The sequence below is a fragment of the Heptranchias perlo genome, chromosome 3 (assembly GCF_035084215.1).
Source record: "Heptranchias perlo isolate sHepPer1 chromosome 3, sHepPer1.hap1, whole genome shotgun sequence".
NCBI classification, from domain to species: Eukaryota; Metazoa; Chordata; class Chondrichthyes; order Hexanchiformes; family Hexanchidae; genus Heptranchias; species Heptranchias perlo.
Window position 1 is genome coordinate 57360663 of NC_090327.1, and position 27066 is coordinate 57387728.

General features: G+C 41.1%; 1 protein-coding gene across 8 annotated transcripts in view; it reads left to right on the forward strand.

Annotated features, from left to right (window-relative positions):
• The window catches only part of efr3a (EFR3 homolog A (S. cerevisiae)), a 222738-nt gene that overhangs the window by 169445 nt on the left and 26227 nt on the right, over positions 1-27066 (forward strand). For 6 of the 8 annotated variants that reach the window (XM_067979759.1, XM_067979758.1, XM_067979757.1 and 3 more), the window contains 4 exons: positions 6221-6348; positions 17994-18082; positions 18939-18987; positions 25990-26096. In XM_067979759.1, coding sequence (XP_067835860.1) covers positions 6221-6348; positions 17994-18082; positions 18939-18987; positions 25990-26096 — 373 coding nt within the window. The remainder of the gene's footprint in view (positions 1-6220; positions 6349-17993; positions 18083-18938; positions 18988-25989; positions 26097-27066) is intronic. The other 2 variants (XM_067979760.1, XM_067979762.1) reach the window with 1 other exon arrangement.

Genomic DNA, 27066 nt, shown 5'->3' on the forward strand with positions numbered 1-27066 from the left:
GCTGAGAGTAATGTATCCAAGTTTGCTGACGATACAAAGCTAGCTGGGAAAGTAAGCTGTGAGGAGGAGAGAGTCTGCAAAGGGATATAAACAGGTTAAGTGAGTGGGCAAGAAGATGGCAGATGGAATATAATGTGGGGAACTGTGAGGTTATTCACTTTGGTAGGAAGAATAGAAAAACAGAATATTTTTTAAATGGTGAGAAACTAACAAATGTTGGTGTTCAGAGAGACTTGGGCATCCTGGTACAAGAAACACAAAGTTAGCTTGCAGGTACAGCAGGCAATTAGGAAAGCAAATGGCATTTGGCCTTTATTGCAAGGGGGTTGGAGTACAAGAGTAAGGAAGTCTTGCTACAATTGTACAGGGACACCTGGAGGACTGTGTACAGTTTTGGTCTCCTTATCTAAGGAAGGATATACCACCTTAGAGACAGTGCAATGAAGGTTCACTAGATTAATTCCTGGGATGAGAGGGTTGTCCCATGAAGAAAGGTTGAGGCTCACCACCACCTTCTCGAGGACAATTAGGGATGGGCAATAAATGATGGCCTCGCCAGCGACGCCCGCATCTCATGAACGAACAAAAAAAAAGAATGGGCCTATACTTTCTGGAGTTTAGAAGAATGAGAGGTGATCTCATTGAAACATAAGATTCTAAGGGGGCTTGACAGGGTAGATGCTAAGAGGTTGTTTCCCCTGGCTGGAGTGTCTAGAACTAGGGGGCATAGTCACAGGATAAGGGGCCAGCTATTTAAGACTGAGCTGAGGAGGAATTTCTTCACGCAGAGGGTTGTGAATCTTTGGAATTCTCTACCCCAGAGGGCTGTGGATGCTCAGTTGTTGAGTGTATTCAAGGCTGTGATATAGATTTTTGGACTCTAGGAGAATCAAGCGATCTGGGGATCGGGCAGGAAAGTGGAGTTGAGGTTGAAAATCAGCCATGATCTGAATGAATGACTGAACAGGCTAGAGGGGCCGTGTGGCCTACTCCTGCTCCTGCTTCTTATGTTCTCTCTGCAAGAGCAATCTAGCTAGTCCCACTTCCCTGTAGCCCTGCAACTATTTTTCCCTTCAAGTACTTATACAATTCCCTTTTGAAAGCCACGATTGAATCTGCCTCCACCAACCCCTCAGTCAGTGCATTCCAGATTGTAACTACTCGCTGTGTAAAAAGAAAAAAAAAGTTTTTCCTCATGTCACCTTTGGTTCTTTTGCCAATCACCTTAAATCTCTCTCTTCTGGTTCTTGACCCTTCCACCCATGGGAACGGTTTCTTTCTGTCTATTCTGTCTAGACCCCTCATGATTTTGAACACCTCTATCAAATTTCCCCTCAATCCCAGCTTCTCCAATCTATCCATATAAATGAAGTCCTTCATCCCTCGAACCATTCTAGTAAATCTTTTCTGCACCCTCTCCATAGTCGTCACATCCTTCCTAAAGTGCGGTGCCCAGAATTGGACACAATATTGCAGTTGTGGCCGAACGAATTGTTGCAGGAAAAAGCTTTCTCTTTTGTATCACACCTGCAGTCACTACTTCCTCCTTTTCAAGTCCAGCAACCAGGAATCCAATACTTTATCAAGGTATGACATCTCTCTCGTGGGTAAGGAAGACTAAGAAAATCCATCTTAACTGTTTTTGTGGATTAGAAAGCTATACAAAGTGCTGGTTAGACCACACCTGGAATACTGCGTTAAGTTCTGGGCACCGCACCTTAGGAAGGATATATTGGCCTTGGAGGGAGTGCAGCGTAGATTTACTAGAATAATACATGGACTCCAAGGGTTAAATTACAAGGAGAGATCACACAAAGTAGGGTTGTATTCCCTGGAATTTATAAGATTGAGGGGTGATATGATCGATGTTTTCAAGATGACTATTTCCAGTGGGGTCCTGCAAGGCTCAGTACTAGGCCCCTTGCTTTTTGTGGTTATGTATTAATGATTTGGACTTGAATGTGGGGGGCTTGATCAAGAAGTTTGCAGATGATACAAAAATTGGCTGAGTCACTGATAGTGAGGAGGAAAGCTGCAGACTGCAGGAAGATATCAATGGACTGGTCAAGTGGACAGAAAAGTGGCAAATGGAATTCAATCCAGAGAAGTGTGAGGTAATGCATTTGGGGAGAGCAAACAAGGCAAGGGAGTACACAATAAATGAAAGGGTACTGAGAGGTGTAGAGGAACAAAGGGACCTTGGGGTGCATGTCCACAGATCCCTGAAGGTAGCAGAACAGGTAGATAAGGTGGTTAAGAAAGCATACGGGATACTTTCCTTTATTAGCCACGCACAAAATATAAGAGCAGGGAGGTTATGCTGGAACTGTATAAAACATTGGTTAGGCCACAGTTTGAGTACTGCGTACAGTTCTGGTCACCACATTTCAAGAAAGATGTGATTCTACTAGAGAGAATACAGAGGAGATTTACGAGAATTTTTACTATGACAAAACATTGGATAGGCTGGGGTTATTTTCTTTGGAACAAAGGAGGCTGAGGGGAGATTTAATTGAGGTACATAAAATTAAGATGGGACTAGATAGAGTGGATAGGGAGGACCTATTTCCCTTAGAGGGGTCAGTGACCAGGGGCATAGATTTAAAGTAATTCGTAGAAGGATTAGATGGGAGCTGAGGAGAAACCTTTTCACCCAGAGGGTGGTGGGGGTTTGGAGCTCACTACCTGAAAGGGTGGTAGAGGCAGAAACCCTCAACTCATTTTAAAAAGTACTTGGTTATACACTTGAAGTGCTGTAACCTACAGGTCTACGGACCAAGAGGTGGAAAATGGGATTAAGCTGGATAGCTCTTTCGGCCGGAACGGACACGATGGGCCGAGCGGCCTCTGCCGTAACTTTCTATGATTCTATATAAGCAAGGAAACAGTATTCGAAAAAATATCACTAAAGACTGACAAATCCCCAGAACCTGATGGTTTCCACTCCAGGGTTTTAAAGGAAGTAGGTGTGGAAATTGTAGATGTTTTATCCATAATCTTCCAAACTTTTCTCGATTCAGGAATTGTCCCTTTTTTAGTTCGGAGAAAGATGAGGGAGAGAAACCAGGAAATTATAGACCTTAGACTAACATCAGTCGTGGGGGAGATATTGAATCTATAATTAAGGACAGAGTGACTGATCACTTAGAGGAATTTGAGCTGATTTAGAGAGAACCAGCATGGATTTGTAACGGTTAGATCATGTCTAACGAACCTAATCGAATTTTTTGAGGAAGTAACTAAAGTAGTAGAGAGGGAAATGTCTATGGATGTAGTTTATATGGACTTCCACAAGGCATTTAATAAGGATCCACATCAGAGACTGTTAGCTAAAATTAAAGCTCATGGAATTGAAGGCAAATTATTGACCTGATTAGGAGATTGGTTAGGTGGTAGAAGACAGAGGGATAATGAGTATGTACTCGAATTGGATGGAAGTGGCTGGTGGTGTCCCACGAGGATCTGTGCTGAGCCCTCAACTATTCGCTGTATTTATTAATGACTTGGATAACACAATAGGGAGCCATATATCCAAGTTTGCCAATGACACAAAGATCGGTGCCATAATAAGTATTGTAGATGGGAGCATAAAATTAGAGCCATTGATAGATTAAGTGAGTGGGCAAAATTGGCAGATGGATTTCAACGCAGGTAAGTTTGAGGTCATCCATTTTGCACGAAAAGATCAGTGTTTTTAAAATGGTGAAAAGCTAGAAACAGTAGAGGTCCGGAAAGATTTAGGGGTCCATGTACACAGATCACTAAATCAGGTACAAAAAAAATTAAAAAGGCTAATGGAATCATAATGTTAGCCTTTATATCTAGAGGGCTAGAATATAAAGGGGAAGAAGTTTTTGTTACAGCTATACAAGACCCTAGTTACACCACATGTGGAGTACTGTGTACAGTTCTGGGCACCACACCTTAGAAAGGATATTTGCCTTGGAAGGAGTGTAGCACAGATTCACCAGAATGTTATTAGGGCTCCAAGGTTAAATTATGAGGGGTAACATGAACTAGGCTTGTATTCCCTGGAATATAGAAGGTTAAAGGATGATTTGATTTGAGGTTTTTAGGATTTTGAAAGGAATTGATAGGGTAGATAGAGAGAAACTTTTTTTCTGCAGGTGGGGGAGTCTAGAACAAGGGGACATAACCTTAAAATCAGAGCCAGGCCATTTAGGAGTGGTTAGGAAACACTTCATGTAAAATGTGGAAAACTCTCCTGCTAAAAGTAGATGCTAGCCCAATTAATTTTAAATCTGAGATCGATAGATTTTTGCTAGCCAAGGGTATTAAGGGATATCGAGCTAAGGTGGGTAAATGGGGTTAGGATACAGATCAGCCATGATCTCTTTGAATGGTGGAATGGCCTAATCTAGTTAGTTGCATCAATGCCTTCTAAGTCTGAAATATTTTCTGGTGAATAGGAGTGGTATTGACTCCAATAATGGAAGTTCGATTCTTAGATATTTTACAGCTAAACATCCTAGCTTTTTCTTACAAACAATATTCAATGTTTTAGATGGTTGAGTTTGCCTTTAAGCTATTGAATTCCAGATTTAAGTCTGTCTGTTGTAATTTACAGATGTGATTTATGCTTTTGAACATTTTGATCAGCAAATTGTTGATCCTACTTAACTGCCTATATAATTTCATGCAAAATTAAAAATTTAATTCAAATGTCAGTGACAGGATTTGCATTTCACTGATTATCGTAGTTCATTGCTGTTGGCAATAATGAGATTGGCACATTTCAATTTACCACCTTGGGATCTATTATCAGTTTGATTGAATTCATGAATTATTTTGTATATATTGCGATTAAATTCCACCAACAACTATTAATTTATTTTACTGTCTGCACTATAATCCTTCAGCCCAAATTTAAATATCAGAAAGCTTAGTGGTTATTTTCATACCCATGATTTAGGTATACAGTAACCTCCAAGGGTTCTAATTACTTTTCATGCTGTTGTCTGTTCAGTTGATGAATGACATCCACACTGAAGATTTCTGATTGTGATATGGTCACTGCAAGATGGAGGGCAGGGTTCATGCCGCATTCCTGCCACCACCCCCTACTTGTCTATCTTCAGGCATATAAAGGCCGTCCACCCCAAAGGAGCGGGGACCTAATCTAAATAGCAGTGTTGCGTCCCGGTGACTACATCGAGATTCGCACACTATTTTAACCGCAGACCTGACTGCGGCCCGCTCAGTCTCTGGCCTGCCAGCAAAAGCAGGTGGCACCAAGGATCCAGGCTGTAGGAGGCCCAGGCGTTTTTAAGAAATTTTAACTGTTCCTTTTGGGCCAGGGGGAGCAGGCAGCCTGATCCCACACCATTTTTGACTCCTGTCTACTGGCAGTGATGTCATTCCTGCCAGCTACAGGTGGGAGTTAAGTGTCGGGGCACATAAATGAAGCCCAGGAGTTAAAATTCCCAGGCCTCACACTCTATGGGGGGTGAGGGGGGGGGTTGGATGCTTCACTGCTTGCTTCGGCCCTCGCACCCCGATTCCCAATCTGAGTTAAAATCTGCTCTATCGGTTCAAGTCCCGCTGCAGGTCTTGAGCACATAACCTAAACCGATATTCCAATGCAGTACTGGTGTTGTATTGTCAGAAGTGCCACTCATCAGATTAGAAGTTTTTCCGGTGATTCAGGTGGATGTTCTGTCTAGCCTCGATCAACCCAAAAAAAAATTACTTGGGCATTTATCTCATTGCTTGTCAGACCTTGCTGTATGTAAAAAAAAAAAAGACTGCCTATACAATGCTCACCGCACTTCAAAGTGATTGTATGTGAAGCATTTGAGTTGTGATTAGATGCTATTTAAATATAGGCTTCCTTCTTTTCATTGCAAGTTTATTGTATGATAATTCACAGTTCATCAGATGATGTACAGTATGATGTGAGTATTAGGTAATAGAGCAGTGAGACTAATATCGTGTGTGAACACCATCTTCTACAGAAATCAAATTATAGTAAAACCCTATTTTTGGTCTAAATATGAATTTTGCAATGATTTATTGATGCAGCATTGCAGTTTTAAATTTGAATTCAGTGAGAAGCCAGATCACATTAATTTTTTCACATATATTTGGAGGATTTGACATTTGTGTTTCTATTGTTTATATACCTACTTTAAAAACATTAAATTAAGGGAGCTTTTAGCAGTTCTTTATGCAACATGTTGTGTTTTCTATCTATTAATAGATTGCCCAAGTCCCTGGAAACACAAGACAAAAGCTATCTTTTCTTGCAAAACAAGATTGCAGATGCACTGACTGGCAGTGGCTACAGTGTGGACAGGCTGTCTGTGCCATATGTGCCCCAAGCTACAGGTATGAGTGCGATTGTTCCAATATGTAGAACATACAGGTGTATGTGTTTATGATATCCCTGCTAAAGGCCAAGCCATGTGAAATTTATAACTACAGTCATTACCAGCTGACCTTTACTTGAGTTTCTGATAGCAAGGCAGCAAAAATAACTAAGCCTTTTCTGATTTCTATGCATTAGATGAGACTGTTTCCAGAGGTTTTTTATTAATAACCATAATAGCCCAATAATAAATCATGATTTGAAACAGCTTGCACAATCTAGTGGGAAAAGCCACGGACTAGTTACATAAACCCAAAAAATTTCTGCAGGATGAAACTGGTGGGGATGCAGAATTTTGATGCTCAGTCAGTAAATTAATTTAGTTTGGCAATTTGTGCCATGATGTGAAGATAGTACTCCAGGTAAATTTTGGGTTCAAGCCCTACTTCCGAGACTTGTCTACATAATCTAGGCTGACACTACAGTGCAGTACTGAGGGAGACCTTAGGTGGACATGGCAGATCCCCTGGCACTATTTGAAGAAGAGCAAGGGTGTTCTCCCAATGTGCTGGCCAATATTTCGCCCTCAACCAACATCAATAAAACAGATTATCTGGCCATTTATCTCATTGCGGTTTGTGGGACCTTGCAGCAAATTGGCTGCTATGTTGCACTACATTGCAACAGTGATTACACGTCAGAAGTACTTTAAGACATCTTTCGGTTCGGCAAGGTGCTGTATAAATGCAAGCATGTGTTTTTTCTCTATTTGTGTCTTTCTTTCTTTCTTTCTTTCTTTCTTTCTTTCTTTCTTTCTTTCTTTTCCCTTTCTCTCCACCCCACCCCCCAGCTGACCTCAGCCAAATTTTCCTTGGGCAGTCTTCATTATCTGCACTTGTGGAAACTTCCATCTAGCTCAGCAGCAGATTTCATTTAGCAGTGTAAAATCTAATCTCAGCAGCCTGTAGACGAAGAACTGCAAGAGTGGCAGTCTTCAGCAGAAAAACCGCCTACATTTTTTAAAAACAACTTAAGGTCATTCACTTAACTAACCTTGCAACTGTCACTTCTAGTGTAGCCAACCTCTTTCACTTGCGACGGGTAGGCAGTGCTTCCTCGGAACCCCATGCCTTTCCAAGGTCACCTGAAACATACATGCCAGAAGAAATGTAGATGAGCCTCCCTAACTGCTCATTGAAAGTCCTGCCAGCAATAGTCACCCTCTGAAGTTCCAGCGGTGGTATCTGAAATGATAAAGCAAGAAGGGGAAAAACAAAATGAGATGTAAACTCTAGGCAGGTGACTATAATACAAGACCTGACTCCCAAATCCCCACAGTCCTAGCTCCAAGTGACATCTTCCTTGCGGCTATAAAGATACCCTTGCTTTGCCCAATCATCACTCCATCTGAATTTTAAAATACCAGCAAAGTTTGCTCAGGATAAATCATACATACACCACTTAAGAAATAAGAGCAGGAGTAGGCCTGCTCCGCCATTCAATAAGATCATGGCTGATTTACGACCTCCATGCCACTTTCCTGCCCAATTCCCATATCCCTTGATTCCCCTCGGGTCCAAACATCTATCTATCTCAGCCTTGAATATACTCAACGACTGAGCATCCTCTGAGGGTAGAATTACAGAATCATATAGAATTATCCAAAGATAAATACAAACGTATCCTTTCTCTTCACTGTTCCTTCCTATTTTTTAAACTTATGGTCACTATTCTCTTCTCTAATTTGTCTCCTGTGTCTAGTCCTCAACCAGCTTTCTCCTTCAGGAAAACCCAGGCATAAGTGCAGGTGGAAATCAAGAGGTAAACATTGGCTTAGTAGGAGCTGCATCATGTAAAAAGGCATGGATGCACCAGTGCATTAAATATTAGTTCATTTGATTGTTGCTGCCTTTATAGTAGTTAATAGACTGATGCAAAAAATCCCCCAAAAGCTGCTGGTGCTATTTTTAAAACCAAAGGCATGGGTGAGCAAAATCATTTTTGCACATTCCATTTCATATAAATTATATGGCCATAATGACTCTGGCTCTTTTGAAGTCTGAAGGTGAAAATAGGACTGTGCAAAATGTCTTTAGCTGGTATGTGCATTTTTTATGAAGCCTCTGAAAGATAAAATATAATATCCTGGGATAAGTCATTAGTAAGAATGTATTATTTTGGTCATATTTCACATTACTCCAGCATTCAGCTAGTGGCGATTGTACTAAGACTTAACTGCACCTCTGCTGAACTTTCAAAGAGGAAATCTGGGGTCCCCAGAATGATTTAGTATATTGAGTTTATCTTGTGGAGGTTAGGGTCCTCTATTTGTAATTAAGCAGATAAGTAGCCCACTCCATGTAGTATGTGTCGGGAAGGGAGGAAATGCTGCCTTAGCTGGAGCAAACTCTCGCCTTTGTGCTTTAGGACCAAAATTGACTACTCTCAGGAAAACTGTGCGCGTCAGTGTGGCAAGTTTGCTGTAATAAAACATTACTGTGACACTTTGTAATTTATTTGTAAAAGATAAGCTGAATTGTGAAATTGCCAATAATAAGAGGGTAAATGTTTTTTCCTCTTTTTACAATCTTGTTTTTGAATTTTTTTTTATAAATAGGCGAGCATTCGGCTTATCAAACGTTCCTTTGGTCTATATTTCCTTAAACACTTACTGGGCAACCAAGTAGCTTCATAAATATGGAGTAATGTTTTCACCAAACTGTATAAGCTGCTTGCACTTACTTATTTTCAATATAAGCTCGCTGGATAACAGCTAAATGCTTTTGTCAATAACCATCAAACCTGATTGCAAAATACTTGGTTCCTTTCTAAAATCAATGTCTTGGAATCAATGCCGTTGCCTATCTTCTCAGTAATTAAATGATTTCCTCCCATTAGACTCTGGATTGCCTTTGTAAAGTAACAAATGTTGCATCAGTCCATATTTTTCTTCCTTCTGAGGGTGAGACTTTTTTTATTAAATTAAGAGATCCTATCCAACCCATGCATTGACCATGACCAAAAGGAAAATCTTATCAGGTGTTTACCAACACTCTTGTTTGTAAGCTGCCACAAAGAGATGTGTGAAAGTAGTCCAGTGTGACATTACTTCCACTTTTATCCCTCTGGAAATGCCTCACCTACACTTGTAAACAATTTTACAACACCAAGTTATAGTCCAGCAATTTTATTTTAAATTCACAAGCTTTCGGAGGCTTCCTCCTTCGTCAGGTGAACGATGTGAAAATGAAATCCTCGAAATCCGAAAGCTTGTGAATTTAAAATAAAATTGCTGGACTATAACTTGGTGTTGTAAAATTGTTTACAATTGTCAACCCCAGTCCATCACCGGCATCTCCACATCACCTACACTTAGCAGCTCTGCACAGCTGTATGCTTGAAAGTAGGAAATCAGTAAATTAAAATGAGTAAATTTTGGCACAAGCCCGCATGCTAGGAAACATTTAAATGTTTTTGTGTCCATTCAGGCCATGTATTTCTGTGTTAGCCTGATCTATACCTTTTTATAAACAACTTGTCCACTTATCATTGTGCAATATTTTTAATCGTTAAGGTTTATGTCTATATATAGGTGAGTATACTGGCGTTTTAACTTATAATTGATGCTAAATGTTAGAATGCTGCCCTTGTGGCAGAAAACTGGTATTCACTGACATCTCAACCATGTAAACATGCCTTGTGTAAACATTCTGATTAGATTTCTAAGTCTACAACAATAGAAAACTTAGGCTTGAGAAGCTATTGATTGTGTTCTAGTTTCATGGAATCATAGAATTTATAGCACTGAAGGTGGCCATTCAGCTCAATGGGCCTGTGCTTGTGCTAACTTTTCAACTGTCTGCTCTAATTTCATTTCCCTACCCTTTTCCTGTATCCTTTTTATATTCCTTTTCAAATAGCCATCCAGTTCAGTTTCATAAGTGTCTGCCTCAACAGACACTTGTGGTAGTTTTCCAAGTTCTAACAACCCCCGTATGGGGTGGGGGGGGGGGGGGGGGGAGAGAAAAATCTTCTAACTTTCCCCTTCATTCTTCTAGCGATGATCTTAAGTCCATGTCCTTTTCTTACCGATTGCCAACAATTAGAAACAATTTTTCACTCTTGATCCTCTTGAAACCTTAAGTTTGAAAGCCTTTTAACCTTAATCTTTAGATTTCCCCCCCCCCTCCCCCGGCCCCATAACCTTTTCTGAATTGGTAGAAAAAGGCTCTGATTTTTTTTTTGAAATCTTTCTTCATGTTTATAACCTTCCTAGGATCATTCTAGTAATTCTTCACTGTTACCCTTTCCTTGATTGCAATATCTTTCCTAGAATGAGGTTCCCAGAACTGTAGGCAATGCTCAAACTCTGGCCTAACTAATCTTTTGTACAAATTTAGCATCACTTCCTTGCTTTTACATTCAGTGCCCCTATGTATAAAACCCAGAATCTCATTTATCTTTTTAATGAGCTTTTGTACCTCTCCACTCTCCACTTGCCTGGATGAATGCAGCTCCAACAACACTCAAGAAGCTCGACACCATCCAGGACAAAGCAGCCCGCTTGATTGGCACCCCATCCACCACCCTAAACATTCACTCCCTTCACCACCGGTGGCTGCAGTGTGTACCATCCACAGGATGCACTGCAGCAACTTGCCAAGGCTTCTTCGACAGCACCTCCCAAACCCGCGACCTCTACCACCTAGAAGGACAAGGGCAGCAGGCACATGGGAATAACACCACCTGCATGTTCCCCTCCAAGTCACACACCATCCCGACTTGGAAATATATCACCGTTCCTTCATCGTCGCTGGGTCAAAATCCTGGAACTCCCTTCCTGACAGCACTGTGGGAGAACCTTCACCACACGGACTGCAGCGGTTCAAGAAGGCGGCTCACTCCCACCTTCTCGAGGGCAATTAGGGATGGGCAATAAATGCTGGCCTCTCCAGTGAAGCCCACTCCCATCAACGAATTAAAAAAAACCCCTACCTTATTAAATATGTATGTATTTACACCCCTAGATCACTGTTCTTTCCCTCTGTTGAGAGTCTTACCATTTAAGATATACTTCCTTTCACTGTTCTTTTGCCCAAAATGTACTGCTTTCTATTTCTCTGCATTGAACTGCATCTACCACCCATCTGACAACTGTTAATTTGTCTGTCCTCCTGCAATCTCGCATTTTTCTCAGTTTGAAAAGCTCTCTAATTTGATATTGGCAAACTTCAATATAATTTCTCTTGTGTCTATGTCCAAATCATTAATATATAAAAAATGATATATTTATGTAAATGACCTGGACTTGGGTATACAGGGCATCATTTCAAAGTTTGCAGATGACACAAAACTAGCAGACTTCAGGAGGACATAGACTGGTGAAATGGGCTGACACATGGCAGATTAAATTTAACACACAAGTGTGAAGTGATGCATTTTAGAAGGAAGAATGAGAGGCAATATAAACTAAATAGTTCAATTTTAAAGGGGGTGCAGGAACAGAGACCTGGGGGTTTGTGTACAGAAATCTTAAGGTGGCAGGACAAGTTGATAAGGCTGTTAAAGCATATGGGACCCGTAGCTTTATAAATAGAGGCATAGAGTACAAAAGCAAGGAAGTTATGCTAAGCCTTTATAAATCACTGGTTGGGCCTCAGCTGAAGTATTATGTCCAATTCTGGACACCACACTTTAGGAAGGAAGTTAAGGACTTGGAGAGGGTGCAGAGGAGTTTTACTGGAATTATACCAGGGGATGAGGGACTTCAGTTAAGTGGAGACTGGAAAAGCTGGGGTTGTTTTTCTTAGAGCAGAGAAGGTTAAGGTGAGATTTAATAGAGGTGTTCAAAATCATGAAGGGTTTTGATAAGAGTAAATAAGGAGAAACTGTTTCCACTTGTGGAAGGATCAGTAGCCAGAGGTCACCAATTTAAGGTAATTGGCAAAAGAGCCAGAGATGAGATGAGAAGCTTTTTTTACGCAGCGAGTTAGTACAATCTGGAATGCACTGCCTGAAAGGGTAGTGGAGGCAGACTCAGTCGTAACTTTCAAAAGGGAATTGGATAAATACTTGATGGGGAAAGAGCAGGGGATTGGGATTAATTGGATAGTTCTTTCTAAGAGCTGATACAGGCAGGATGGGCCGAATCTCCTCATCCTGTGCTGTAAGATTCTGTGAAATGGAAAACAAAAAAGGTTGCAGCACAGGTCTCTGGGACATGCCACTACCCACATTCTGCCTATCCAAAAAGCATCTGGTTACCTCTGCTCTTTGCTTTCTGTCCCTAGCCATTCCTCTATCCAAGTGCCTACATTCCCTTTAAAACATGTTCCTTAATTTTCATATCTACAACAACTATCAATTTCCCTTTCAACTGTAATTCTTTTGGGAAAAAAAATTCAATTGAATTAGCCAAGCACAACCCAGTGATTACAGATCCATGCTGATTTCTTGATTTAGTCTTTCTAAGTGTTCACTAATTTCATCCCATATTATATACCATTGAAGTTTACCCAGCCAAGATATAACTTACTGGTTTATAATTTAGGCCAGTATGTCTTGCCGTAATCCTTTTCCTCCTTTCTTGAAAAAGGTATAGTTGCCATCCTGCAGTTCTTTAGCATGATTCCTGATTCCAAAAAGTTAGGAAAAATCTCTCCAATATTCAAGAATGCATACCATTTGGGCCTCATAATATTTTTTAAAAATATATTTGGTGCTATTAGTGTTTTTGGCTTGATTGCTTCCTTTTAGATTACTTTTTTGTTATTGTTCATTTGCACTTGTAAGGAATTTTGTTACATACACTCTCTGCTGTGCTTGTGCTGGTTAACAGCAATCCTTGTCCTTGTACTGAAGCCTAAATAGACTTAAGTTGACATCTTAAACTGAAACTGCTATTAATTTTACAGTACAGCTTAGAAATTGCACATTTGATCAAAATATATACTATTTTCTCATTCTATAGAATTCCTAGTCCACCCATAGCATTGCCTGGCAAACTTGTGCATCCAGGAGTCCTTGGCTGCAATGAAGCAAGAGAAATTTGGTACTGTAGCTTATTGTCAATAAATGGAAAACAAGAGGTTGCAGTACAGATCCCTGGGACATGCCACTACCCACGTTCTGCCAATCCAAAATGCATCAGTCTGCCCCTGCTCTTTGTTTCTTGTCCTCAGCCATTCCTCTATCCATGATGTGGAGATGCCGGTGATGGACTGGGGTTGACAAATGTAAGGAATCTTACAACACCAGGTTATAGTCCAACTGTTTTATTTGAAAATCACTTTTCAAATAAAACAGTTGGTCTATAACCTGGTGTTGTAAGATTCCTTACATTCCTCTATCCATTTGCCTATATTCCCTTTAAAACATGCATCTTAATTTTCATAAGTCTCTTTTGTGGCACCTTATCAAACACCTGAAAATTTATATATACGTGTATCATATTTCCTTTTGTCTGAGTTTTTGCAAAAAAAAAATCAATCTGATAGGTAAACTTGTCTTTTCTCTTTAGATGCTGACACCCTGCTGTGTGGTTAGTTTTTATTTCAGATTTCTAGCAGATTTGTTTTTTTTCTTTGTCACCATTTAAAGTCTTTTTGCCATATTTAATCAATTAAATATAAGTTTCAAGTACCCTATTGCTAATGTATTTTATATCTATTATTCTCTCGTGTGCCATAATGAAAACCTTTTTTGTACATATTTTCCAAGAACATGAAACTATATTTGAAAAGGCAGCATTGGTTAAATTGGGCTGTAGACCTTCCTAAAGCTTTGTTAGTAGGGATTGAAAGTGTTTCACAACTTTTTTTATACAAAAGAAATATGTTCATGTACTTTTGTTCTATATAAAAAGCTTCTGATAGGTACAAAGTGAAGAAATTTTTTTAAGATTACATATTAGTAATGCAGAATGCCTAATTTTGTGCACACTAAAAGTGTGCCATTTCATGTGGTAAAATCGAAAGAAATCATTGAGAATTTGGTAATTACTTATTAGGTCAAGTGATTTGGAGCACTGCCGCATCCCGCGTTGACATCCTGCATATTTCCACGCTTGTCACATGCAGTGAGTGCAGTTTCCCACCTAATTCTCTTGATTTTGCATAAAAGATTCAAGAGGCAATGAAAATACTGGTTTTTGAGTAGATCTGAGCAATAATAAATTGCTTGTTGCAACAAATCACTTGCCCTTCTCATGATTTTCTACTCCAGCATGCTAGATACATTTTGCATGATTTGTATTTTTTTCTTTAAACTCTGTTGATTATTGGATATATTCAGTTTTAACAAATCCTAAACATTCAGCCGCTGAAGTGAATGTTGAAAATCTGTTTCACTTTGAATATCAGGTTTTCATCGCAAAATAATGATTTCAGAAGACACTGATAACCACATGTGGGCTTTTGATGATATCCCAGGTTTGAATATGGGCTGTTTCCTCTACCTGTGTGCAGTTGTTCATAGGAGAACAAACGGGCTTGGAGTGTGAAAACATTTTTGTGCTAAGGGTGGTGTTGGTTGATTTTTTTTTAAAAAATGTTTTCAAAATTTTTCCATAATGATTGACAAAACATTATCAAAAGATACTCATGTAAAATGTTAAACGGTAGGTTACACCACAAATCCAGTATTTTCCGTCAATTCCCAGTTGGTATGAAACGCAGCATGATATTCTGAGGGATGTGGGAGAAACTAGTGGAGTTTTTATAATTCAATGTAGTTGCTGTCAGGTGATTATGAAGGAGGTTTGTAGCAGTCATTGATAAATCCATGGCTCAGATGGTAAATAAAGTTGTGGGGAGAGAGTAATCTCTGATCCAAGTCGAAGATTTGTAATGTGTTCCAATGTATCTGATATAAGTCTTTTAATTCTGAAAGGCATCTTGCATTGCTATGACATTGATAGAATGTACCAAGCATTTGTAAGATGTTTTAAACCCATCAGCATAAATTTTCATATAGTGCTTTCTTACGTTCACATGCATCTTCTGACTTGCCCTATTTCCATGCTATAAGTTCCATAATTAGGAGCCAGAATATGTTGATGGCATATTGCAGTATTTGTGATGTAGTTCTAATCATGAATTATCTCCTGGGGGGGAGAGAGAGAAAAACAAATTTTTAAAAATTCAGGGAAATTCCTCTCCAACCCCCAAAGATGATCATGAGGCACATCACCCAACATCCTACTTACCTTTTGTTCGTAGTGATATCAACCTCAGCCAGGAACTAGTCAGGTTCACTTCTGAGTGTTTGCAGTAAATGCATGTACACTGCACGAGCCAGCAACTTGTTCCAGAGGTCAATGACCTTCTGCAAACAGAAAACCTCCTGACATCTAATCTAATTCTACGCTTGTCTATCATATGCCCCTTGTCCCATGGTTCTCCCTAACCTATCTAATTAAAATCTATCCACATGAACACAGTCTAGTCTCCATTATTTTAAATAGCTCAATCAACTCCCTTCCCCCCCCCCCCCCCCACCCACCTCCCCAACCTCAAGTCTTTGCTTTTCCAAAATAATAAGACCCAGCTCTTCAAGCCTATTGTGATAACTTAGGGCTTTTAAACTAGGTATTAATCCAGTGTGTCTCCTCTGAACCTTTTCAAGGGACTTTATATTGCCCACCATATGAAAGGAATCAAGAGTTGACACAGTAGTCTAGATGCAGCTTCACCAAAGGCTTGTCCAAGGACATCACAGTGCTTTTTGTTTCATATTGGATAGTCCTAGCAATACATCCTCATTCTCCATCTGCAGTGCTGCTGAGCTTTCCTTGCTGATGGCAGTGGACTCCCTCTGTGTGGCAGAGATCCTACCGTGAGCTTGCATTTTTAATAAGCTTCACCCTGAAAGATGGGTCAGGATCACAGTCACGGCATAGTCTGAGAGGAGGTCCTGCCCTGACCCATTTCTGGCAGCAAACCCATCCCAGAAGAAAATCCAGACTTTTGAATTCCAGAGAGGCGGTCATAAAGAACTGGAAAAATGTAAATGTTCAGGAGTGGAACAGGTTGGTGCTCAGTATCGACCAAGCACAAGTTGGATAGGTGCAGAGAGTTGGCATGTATAGTTATTTAAAGAACCTAAATTAGCGTGGCACCAATCACCAATATTGTGATTCCATCTAGTGTGATTTACCAACTTAAAAATGCATACATTTTTAAATTAATGACAAATGGAGTAACTCTTGTTACCCCACCAGTGCTGCCATTTCAAATTTGAGCAGATGTAGGGACCTGTAGCCATGAATTTCCATCCATGTGTACACTGACCCCAATCTGAGGCATCATATGGTACATGGTCATATGTCAGCTTTGACCAGAGATGGGGTAGATGTGCATGGGATTGAATTAGAGGTGCACTAAATAAATTTAATTTTTAATCAAACTATTCCTGTTGAGTGATGGTGTGCTAAACTCTAAACAAAAAAAAAAATCAAAATAAGACATGCAATTCCCTTAATCCACTTTGAATAGTCATGATGGGGTCATTACATCAGTGGGGTAGGGATGACCTTGAAGTGTCATGTTAAAAAAAATGTTTGATCTTACACAAGCCTTAAATACTTTAGTTTGGATTGATTATATCTCTTCTCTTTCTCTTTTCCCCCCCCCCCACATCTGCCACTCTCCAAGTTGTGAGGAAATAGTTTTTCAGTATTGATGTTGGCACCAGTGCTGTTCACTGGCATCAAGTGCATGCTCCATAAATTAGGTGGAGAGGTTTACCCCTTTAGGCTCAATTTGAAGTCCACTATCCTATAGATTTTCAGGTTATATAGCTCCTCAGGTTACAGAGGTGACTTTGTCTGTATTGATGACGTTTACCGTCCAGCAGTTTGTTTTATTCACTGATGTACCTCTGATCTCCTGTGTAATCAGTATTGATATGTAAAAGTTATACATTTCAATTATCTATAAATGTGACTACTGAAAGCTTTCTTGATTGGCATAATCTCCCATTTTGGCTGGCTAGGCTGGTGGTGGTGGGGAGGGGGGGTTTAGAAGAAAAGGTTAGCAAGAACCAAAGCATTTAATTGTTACTTGAAAGCACAAATCTTTAAAGTTAAATTTGGTTATGCGAGTTGAAATGCATTGCTTTTGTCTAGACTAACCAAGCCCAGTTTGTGGTAGTGTGTGCAGTTTTCTTGGTATATCTGGTGTTCATAGTTTTTAACCAGTTTTCTTCTTGCCTTCTCACCATCCTCTCCTCAAAAACAAAAGCAGTGAGACCTACTTTGCTTGAAATAATTAATGCCAATGCTGTGTTGTGTGGTCTGATGATCGAGGCTTTGATGTGCTTTGTAGGATTACCACTAGGGGGTATTAGATGGTTTTATAGTATCTAGGCTATTGAAGCATTTTGTTACATTATTTTAAACCTAAATGGACCAACCATGTATAGCACATCTTAACAGGATGTGATTCCTATTGTGTAAACTGGGGCACTGATGCGTTCTCTGTATAAATGAGAACAGTGCTGAAGTTGGATATTGCAAGATGTTTTCAGAATAAAAATTGTATACTTAAAAGGTCACCCATCCAACTCATCTACCTGTTTTGGCTGATTAAGTTTATAAATATTTTACATTATTGCTTTTTTAAAAAAAAAAGTGAACTTTGCATTCCTTTGCTTGTGATGCTTTTAGATGAAGACAGACTCTCCAGAAGAAAGAGCATTGTTGACACTGTGTCAATCCAGGTGGACCTTCTTGGTGTCAGTGTACAACAGGACAAGGTAAAGAAAGCTTTTGCTATTAGTTCCTATAGTTTTTAAGACTCTTCCAATTGTGCTACTTTAAGGGAAAGTCTCTATTCCATATAATATATTTTTCTAGTAAATTCAGTGCACCCTCCCATATAGACTGTATCTGTAGGAGCCAGGATTTTGTTAATGGGGTATTTTATATGAGGATCTTTGCTATTTAAAAAAAATTGAATATATGTAATTAAATGTTTTACGAAAGGGCTGTCTTATGTAGTGCATATATGCAAAGCATGCTGCTGAATTTGATGTAGCATTCCAAATCAACGAGGTTGATTAATCTTGAAATCCATACAGTTTTAAGTATATTTGTCTTTGCGTAGTAGTTTTTGCTACACCAATCTTTAAAATGCACCTCTGCTATTTTAGCCATTTTGAAATTTAGGTCTCAATATGATAAAGATTTGGTCTAGTATTGTTGCATTACTGAAATATCTATCTGATGGAATTCCATTCTTTTGTGGTGGGTCTGATTTATGTTACCTTCAATTTCCACCCCCACCCCCTTCCTTTTTCTTCCCTCCTGCTCTTTGAGTCATGCATTTCCCGTATCCTAAGCCCAAGCTCCTCTAGAAATGGCTGCCAGAAGGTAATGAGAGTAACTTGTTGACCATTTTTCCCCCTCTGCCCACATGGCTCAGATGGGAAATTCCTTGGCGTAAACCATCAGTCCATGGTGTTGTGTACCAGTGGTCACCATGGTGCCCTCATACGGCTGAAATTGTAACAATGCAGATTATGGTAAACCAATATGGAAAAACCAGCCAGTAAAGCACATCTTTAAATACGTACAGTCCATAAATTTCAATGCTCATTTTAATTTCCACAGACTAAGATGGTTGAAGAAATCACCTTTGAAACACTGAAGAAAGCCATAGGTACGAGTAACAAATTGGATTTTAAAAAAGTCGAACTGCACTTGTTAATCAGCAGCAAGGCATAAAACCATATGTTGGGGGGAATAAGTGTAGTAAATGTATTGGTCTTTAAACTGAACAATTGAATCAGACTCATAATTCTCCATAAAAGAGAGAAATGTTTCTTGAGTTTTTATGGTGCTATTGCTCTCATTAGATTAACACCAGTTTGCGCAATACATAACTTATCTATGCTTTTAACAAAAATCGTCTGTAGAAAGGCCTTGCACTTTAATTATTAACCGTCTTTTGGTCCATGTAGCATCAAGTCGTAGTTCCTCCTTTTATATACGAGTGTTACTAAATAGTTTGCTGCTGATCTGCATCAAAGGCGCTAATGTTTGGGCTTTCTCATCATTCCCCAACAGTTTAGCTTTCTCGACTCTTAATACGCTAGAACTAGGGGGCATAGTCTCAGGATAAGGGGTCGGCCATTTAAGATGGAGGTGAGGAGGAATTTCTTCACTTAGGGTTGTGAATCTTTGGAATTCTCTACCCCAGAGGGCTGTGGATGCTGAGTTGTTGAGTATATTCAAGGCTGAGATCGATAATTAACTTGGGCAATTAGGGATGGGCAATAAGTGCTGGCATTGCCAGCGACGCCCACATCCCATGAACGAATTTAAAAAAAAGATAGATTTTTGGTCTCGAGGGACATGGGGCTCGGGCAGGAAAGTGCAGTTAAGGTTGAAGATCAGCCCTATCTGATTGAATGGTTGAGCAGGCTGGAGGGTCCATATGGCCTACTCCTGTTCCTATTTCTTATGTTATGTACTGAATTAAGAGCTGCATTAGGTTAGGTTTACACTCAAAGTCTGAGAGGATATGATTCCTGGACTGAATTACCAAGTTAATTTTAAAACTTTTCGCCCATCTTTCCCCTAATTTTTCCATGTGCATGCAAAATTTCTATCTTTTTTCCTCCAGGAAAACAACAGTCAAATCAAAACTCAGTTTTTATAATAAACTGCTGTTGTCTGCACTACTTTGAGTTTCCCGCCAAAAGGCACAATCACTCTGGAATTAGCTTCACCTGTCCGTTTTCCTCTCCATTGGAATAGGGCACTTGTGTGAAACAGACACCTAGTGAGCTGGCCAAAGTCTAAATTAAATCTATTATAATTGATACTGGTTATGGAGTTTCAAATGCCTCTTTGCCTCAAACCTGAAATTTCAGAACTGCAAATTCCCCAGAATCTATCAGGAATTCTGCCTCTGAGATTAGAGCAATCTTCTCAGATTCCAACTTTTGTTTTTATTTTTGTTTTTTATTTGAAAATAATATTTAAGTCATTCTGATGATATGGAAATATGCTTGCAGAGCTGCACAAATAACCATAAATTTTATATTAAAGCATACTGGAACAGCTGATGGCTGTATAGCCCTCAACAACTACTACTTGCATTTATATATCGCTAGTGCTGTGGGGGGGGGTTAAACTAATTTGGTAGGGGGATGGGTACCAGGATGGAGCATTGGAAAGGAGAATCAAGGTGCACAAAGGATTGGGAGAGAAAGATAGCACTCCACTTGCTTGGATGAGTGCAGCTCCAACAACACTCAAGAAGCTCGACACCAGCCCGCTTGATTGGCACCCCATCCACCACCCTAAACATTCACTCCCTTCACCACCGGCGCACTATGGCTGCAGTGTGTACCATCCACAGGATGCACTGCAGCAACTCGCCAAGGCTTCTTCGACAGCACCTCCCAAACCTGCGACCTCTACCACCTAGAAGGACAAGGGCAGCAGGCACATGGGAACAACACCACCTGCACGTTCCCCTCCAAGTCACACACCATCCCGACTTGGAAATATATCGCCATTCCTTCATTGTCGCTGGGTCAAAATCCTGGAACTCCCTTCTTAACAGCACTGTGGGAGAACCGTCACCACACGGACTGCAGCGGTTCAAGAAGGCGGCTCACCACCACCTTCTCGAGGGCAATTAGGGATGGGCAATAAATGCTGGCCTTGCCAGCGACGCCCACATCCCGTGAACGAATAAAAAAAAAACTAGAAATTGGAAGATGTTAGGTGGAATCAAACAGAGTACAAGAAAGTCTAAGATTGGTTTACAGTGCATGTGTGTAAACGCATGAAGCATGGTAAACAAGGTTGGTGAGCTGCAGGCGCAAATAGCCACATGGGAATGTGATGTGGCAATAATGGAGACCTGGCACAAAAAAGGGCAGGATTGGGTACTAAATATTCCTGGATACAAGGTGTTCAGGAAAGATAGGGAAGGAAAGAAAGGAGGAGGGTGGCAGTATTGATTAAGGAGAATATCTCAGTGCTGGAGAGAAAGGATGTCCTGGAGGGGTCAAGGACAGAATCTATTTGGTTAGAGTTAAGAAATCAAAGAGGTGCCATTACACTAGGTGTATTCTATGGGCCACTAACTAGTGGGAAGGATGTAGAGGAGCACATTTGCAGGGAAGTTCGAGAGGTGCAAAAGCCATAGAGTAGTGATAACAGGGGACTTCAACTATCCTAATATAGACTGGGACAGTAATATAAGAGGCAAAGAGGGGGGAGGAATTTTTGAAGTGTGTTCAGGAGAACTTTCTTGACCAGTATGTTTCCAGCCCAACGAGGAAGGAGGCATTGTTGGATTTGATTCTAGGGAATGAGGCAGGCCAAGTGGAGCAAGTGTCAGTGGGGGAGCATTTAGGGAACAGCGATCATAGTTTTATAAAGTTTAGAATAGCTATGGAAAAGGACATGGGTCACTCTAAAGTAAAAGTACTCAATTGGAGGAGGGCCAATTTCTGGCCCGAGTAAATTGGAATCAAAGATTGGCAGGCAAAACTGTAATTGAACGACGGGCGCCCTTTAGGTAGGAGATAGTTCGGCTACAGTCTGGATACATTCCCACGATGGAGAAAAGTAGGGCAACTAAAGCCAGAGCTCCCTGGATGACAAAAGAGATATTGAGTAAGATGAAGCAGAAAAAAGGGGTGTATGACAGATGTCAGGTTGATAACACAAGTGAGAACCAAGCAGAATATAGAAAGATCAGAGGGGAAGTGAAAAAGGAAATAAGAGGGGCAAAGAGAGTGTATGAGAATAGACTGGCAGCCAAAATAAGAGCGAATCCAAAAGTCTTCTACAGACATGTAAACGGGTAGTAAGAGGATGGGTGGGGCCGATCAGGGACCAAAAAGGAGATCTACTCATGGAGGCAGAGGGCATGGCTAAGGTACTAAATGAGTACTTTGCATCTGTCTTTACCAAGGAAGAAGATGTAAGCGAGATACTAGATGGGCTAAAAATTGATAGAGGTACGAGAATGGCTAGCTGTACTTAGTCGATAAGTCACCTGGTCTGGATGGGATGCATCCTAGTTGCAGAGGTACTGGCCAGAATCTTCCAATCATCCTTAGATACAGGAGCGGTACCAGGGGACTGGAGAATTGCAAATGTTACAACCTTGTACAAAAAAGAGTGCAAGGGTAAACCTAGCAACTATAGGCCAGTCAGTTTATCCTCTGGTGGCAAAACCTTTAGAAATGATAATCCAGGACAGAATTAGCAGCCACAACTGGAGTATTGTTTCCAGTTCTGGGCACTGCACTTCAGGAAGGATGTGAAGGCCTTAGAAAAAATGCAGAAGAGATTTACTAGAATGATTCCAGAGATAAGGGGTTTAGTTACGTGGATAGACTGGAGAAGCTGGGGTTGTTCTCCTTGGAACAGAGAAGGTTGAGAGGAGATTTGATAGAGGTCTTCAAAATCACGAAGGGTCCAGACAAAATAGAGAGAAACTGTTCCCATTTGCAGAAGGGTCAAGAACGTCGGACGTAGATTTACGGTGATTGGCAAAAGAACCAAAAGTGACATGAGGAAGAACTTGTTTACACAGTGAGTGATTAGGATCTGGAATGCACTACCTGAGGTTGTGGTTGAGTCTGCCTCAATCATGGAGAAGGGGAACTGGATAAGTACTTGAAAGGAAAAAATTTGCAGGGCTACGGGGATAGGGCGGGGGAGTGGGACTAGCTGGATTGCTCTTGCATAGAACTGGCACGGACTCGATGGGCCGAATGGCCTCCTTCTGTGCTGTAACCGCTCTGTGATTCTGTATAGCACCTTTTAACGTGGTAAAACATACCACAGGAATGATTTTTCAAAGAAAATTTGACACCGATCCACATAAGGTGATATTAGGACAGGTGACCAAAAGCTTGGTCAAAGAGATGGGTTTTAAGGAGCGTCTTAAAGGAGAGAGAGGCGGAGAGGTTTGAGGAGGGAATTCCAGAACTTGGGGCCTAGGCAGCTGAAGGCACAGCCGCCAACGGTGGAGCGATTAAAATCGGAGATGCACAAGAGGCAAGAATTGGAGGAGCACAGAGATCTCAGAGGGTTGTAGGGCTGGAGGAGGTTAGAGATAGGAAGGCGAGGCCATGGAGGATTTGAAAACAAGGATGAGAACTTTAAAATCAAGGCGCTTCCGGACTGGGAGCCATTGTAGGTCAGTGAGCACAAGTGATGGGTGAATGGCACATGGTACGAGTTAGGATACAGGCAGCAGTGTTTTGAATGAGCTGAAGTTTATGGAGGTTGGAAGATGGGAGGCCAGCCAGGAGCGCATTGGAATAGTCAAGTCTAGAGGTAACAAAGGCATAGATGAGGGTTTCTGAAGCAGGGGTAGAGTCAGGCGACGTTATGGAGGTGGAAGTAGGCCACCTTGCTGATGGAGCGGATATATGGTCTGAAGCTCATCTCGGTCAAATAGGACGCCAAGGTTGCGAATGGTCTGGTTCAGCCTCACAGTGGCCAGGGAGAGAGATGGAGTCGGTGGCTGGAGAATGGAGTTTGCCGCGGGACCAAAGATAATGGCTTTGGTCTTCCCAATATTTAGTTGGAGGTAAATTTTGCTCTTCCAGTACCGGATGTTGGACAAGCAGCATGACAAATGAGAAAGAGAGGAGGAGTCGAGAGAGGTGGTGGTGAGGAAGAGCTTGGTGTCGACAGCGTACATGTAGATTCTGACATTGTGTTTTCGGATGATGTTGCCGAAGGGCAGCATGTCGATGAGAAGTAGGAAGGAGCCAAGAATGGATCCTTGGGGGACTCCAGAGATAATGGAGTGAGAAGAGAAGCCATTCCAGGTGATTCTCTGGCTCCGACTGGATAGATAAGAATGGAACCAGGAGGTCGCTTGGAATGATGTATAACATCGATGCTATAGCTCCTCAATCATAACTATTTCTGCTCAGTCGCAGCACAGGCATTTGCCACTTCACAAGCCATCATTTCTCCCACTGCAATCTAAATCACAAGGATAAATAACATACTTTAAAATTAGTCATGAATTCATTTCACTTAGTTTTTTCCTGGCATCCAAGACAATCTCAGCAACACCTCTGAAACTCACACCACCACTGTACCTGCAGTCACGTACTCCATATGTCACGTGTACAGTCTCTTGCATTTCAGAGGGATCAGGAGTGCACAGTGATTGTATTCCAAGTCTACATATGTTAAATCTACTTTCCAGCCTCTGCCTACTGCTGGAGAGGATTGGCCATGCGCCAGTGGGTATATGTAGACAATTTTAATGCAGGTCAGTATGTTGATTAGGTTCTGGGAATTTGTTGTTGTCTCGATTCATAGATTGAAGTTGACAGAATTTTACCCCACTACCAGCCTGCCTTCTAGGTTGGTCTGCAACCAACTAAGAGTGGTGTAAAATGGTTTAAAAATAAAACCATTTTGTAAACGAGGTTATCATGTAAAGTAATGCTGTTATTAAGTGGTGTTAGCAATAGGGCAAATTGAATGCGACACCCACAAGCCTTACTGTCGTCGGCCCCAAGACATTGCTGCAGGAGTTCCTCAGGGCAGTGTCCTTGGCCCAACCATCTTTAGCTGCTTCATCAATGACCTTCCCTCCATCATAAGGTCAGAAATGGGGATGTTCGCTGATGATTGCACAGTGTTCAGTTCCATTTGCAGCCCCTCAAATAATGAAGCAGTCCGAGCCCGCATGCAGCAAGACCTGGACAACATCCAGGCTTGGGCTCATAAGTGGCAAGTAACATTCGCGCCAGGCAATGACCATCTCCAAGAAGAGAGAGTCAAACCACCTCCCCTTGACATTCAACGGCATTACCATCGCCGAATCCCCCACCAACAACATCCTGGGGGTCACCATTGACAGCAACTTAACTGGTCCAGCCATATAAATACTGTGGCTACAAGAGCAGGCCAGAGGCTGGGTATTCTGCGGCGAGTGACTCACCTCCTGACTCCCCAAAGCCTTGCCACCATCTACAAGGCACAAGTCAGGAGTGTGATGGAATACTCTCCACTTGCCTGGATGAGTGCAGCTCCAACAACACTCAAGAAGCTCGACACCATTCAGGACAAAGCCTGCTTGATTGGCACCCCATCTACCACCCCAAACATTCACTCCCTTCACCACCGGCACACAGTGGCTGCAGTGTGTACCATCCACAGGATGCACTGCAGCAACTCGCCAAGGCTTCTTCGACAGCACCTCCCAAACCCGCGACCTCTACCACCTAGAAGGACAAGGACAGCAGGTACATGGGAACAACACCACCTGCACGTTCCTCTCCGAGTCACACACCATCCCGACTTGGAAATATATCTCTGTTCCTTCATTGTCACTGGGTCAAAATCCTGGAACTCCCTTCCTAACAGCACTGTGGGAGAACCTTCACCACATGGACTGCAGCGGTTCAAGAAGACGGCTCATCACCACCTTCTCCAGGGCAATTAGGGATGGACAATAAATGCCGGCCTTGCCAGCGACGCCCACATCCCATGAACAAATTTTTTTTAAAAGATGGAAATGTAATATCTTGTTGAGAGCAGTAGCTGTTTGTTTGGACTGGGAATGCTCATGAAGTGTGTAATTTATGGATTTTATATGGTTCTTATTTTAATGGGGAGCGGTTTTCCCCCTTTTTTTTAAACTGTGTCTCCGAAGCAGATAGCCAAAATCTTGAAGAACAAGAAAGAGAAAAGCGGCGTCAAGTAATTGAGAAGTTTCAGAAAGCACCATTTGAGGAGATTGCAGCTCAGTGTGAATCCAAGGTGAGGCCAAACCCCCTCTTGCAGTGTAACTGCTGCACTTAACAGTAGTAGAAGCAAATGTGAAGCAGTTCAGACAGGACAGATTAGTGTTTTAACAGCACAGTGGATTTACCATGCCTCATCTTTGCTCTGTTTATGGTAGAACACAAATGCTAGATTCTCTAACTGAAAGCATTTTTTCCTTTTTTTGGGGGTGGGGTTAAGGTATGTTTTCTTTCTCTGAGGAGAATTGTTATTAAAGTAGTATAAGTGCAGTATAGTATGGAATGTTTTTCATGTTAAATGTCCAACATACCGTAATATCAGACCTGAAATATTCCAGTTAGATTTTAACTGGCACATGGGCCTAAAGGATCATTGTGCATTTATTTTTAAATGATTAAGACTCCCAAATAAACACTGAAATTGTCTGCTGCTGTGTTACTCAACATTGGGCCAGATTTTGCTGAAGCAGGGCATTTAACGGCATCTGCCATTAGTTAGACTTGCCCCTGCATCCTTCAGTGCAAAATATTTTTGTCCACTAAGTTGCTGAAAGTGCGAGCTGATAATGTCGCAGCGAGGGAAACGGGGCATCTGGGACCTGAGCAAAAAGGGCAAGCAACAGGATATTCTTGAACCAATCAGATTGAAGGATTGAGATATAAACAGCTGAAGAACTGAGATGGAAGTGTAAGTTTAAGTGAGTGAATTCAATGTCAAATCAGGTACAGAAAGAGAAATTAAGAGGGGAAGAAAGATTGGATTAAGAGAGGAGTTTTTTTTTAAAAGTTTTAAATTTAAATTTTTTAAAATCGCCAACAGTTAATACCTGAAGGAATGAGACTCCACAATTATAATAGTTAATTTTCAGTGCCGTAGGTTGATTGGCAGTAATTAACAATTGTGACTTTTTGTTAAAAGGGTATTTACGCTTGTAATGGCTTGACTTAACTTTCTGTGGCGAGTTTAGTTCGTATCTACTGCACAA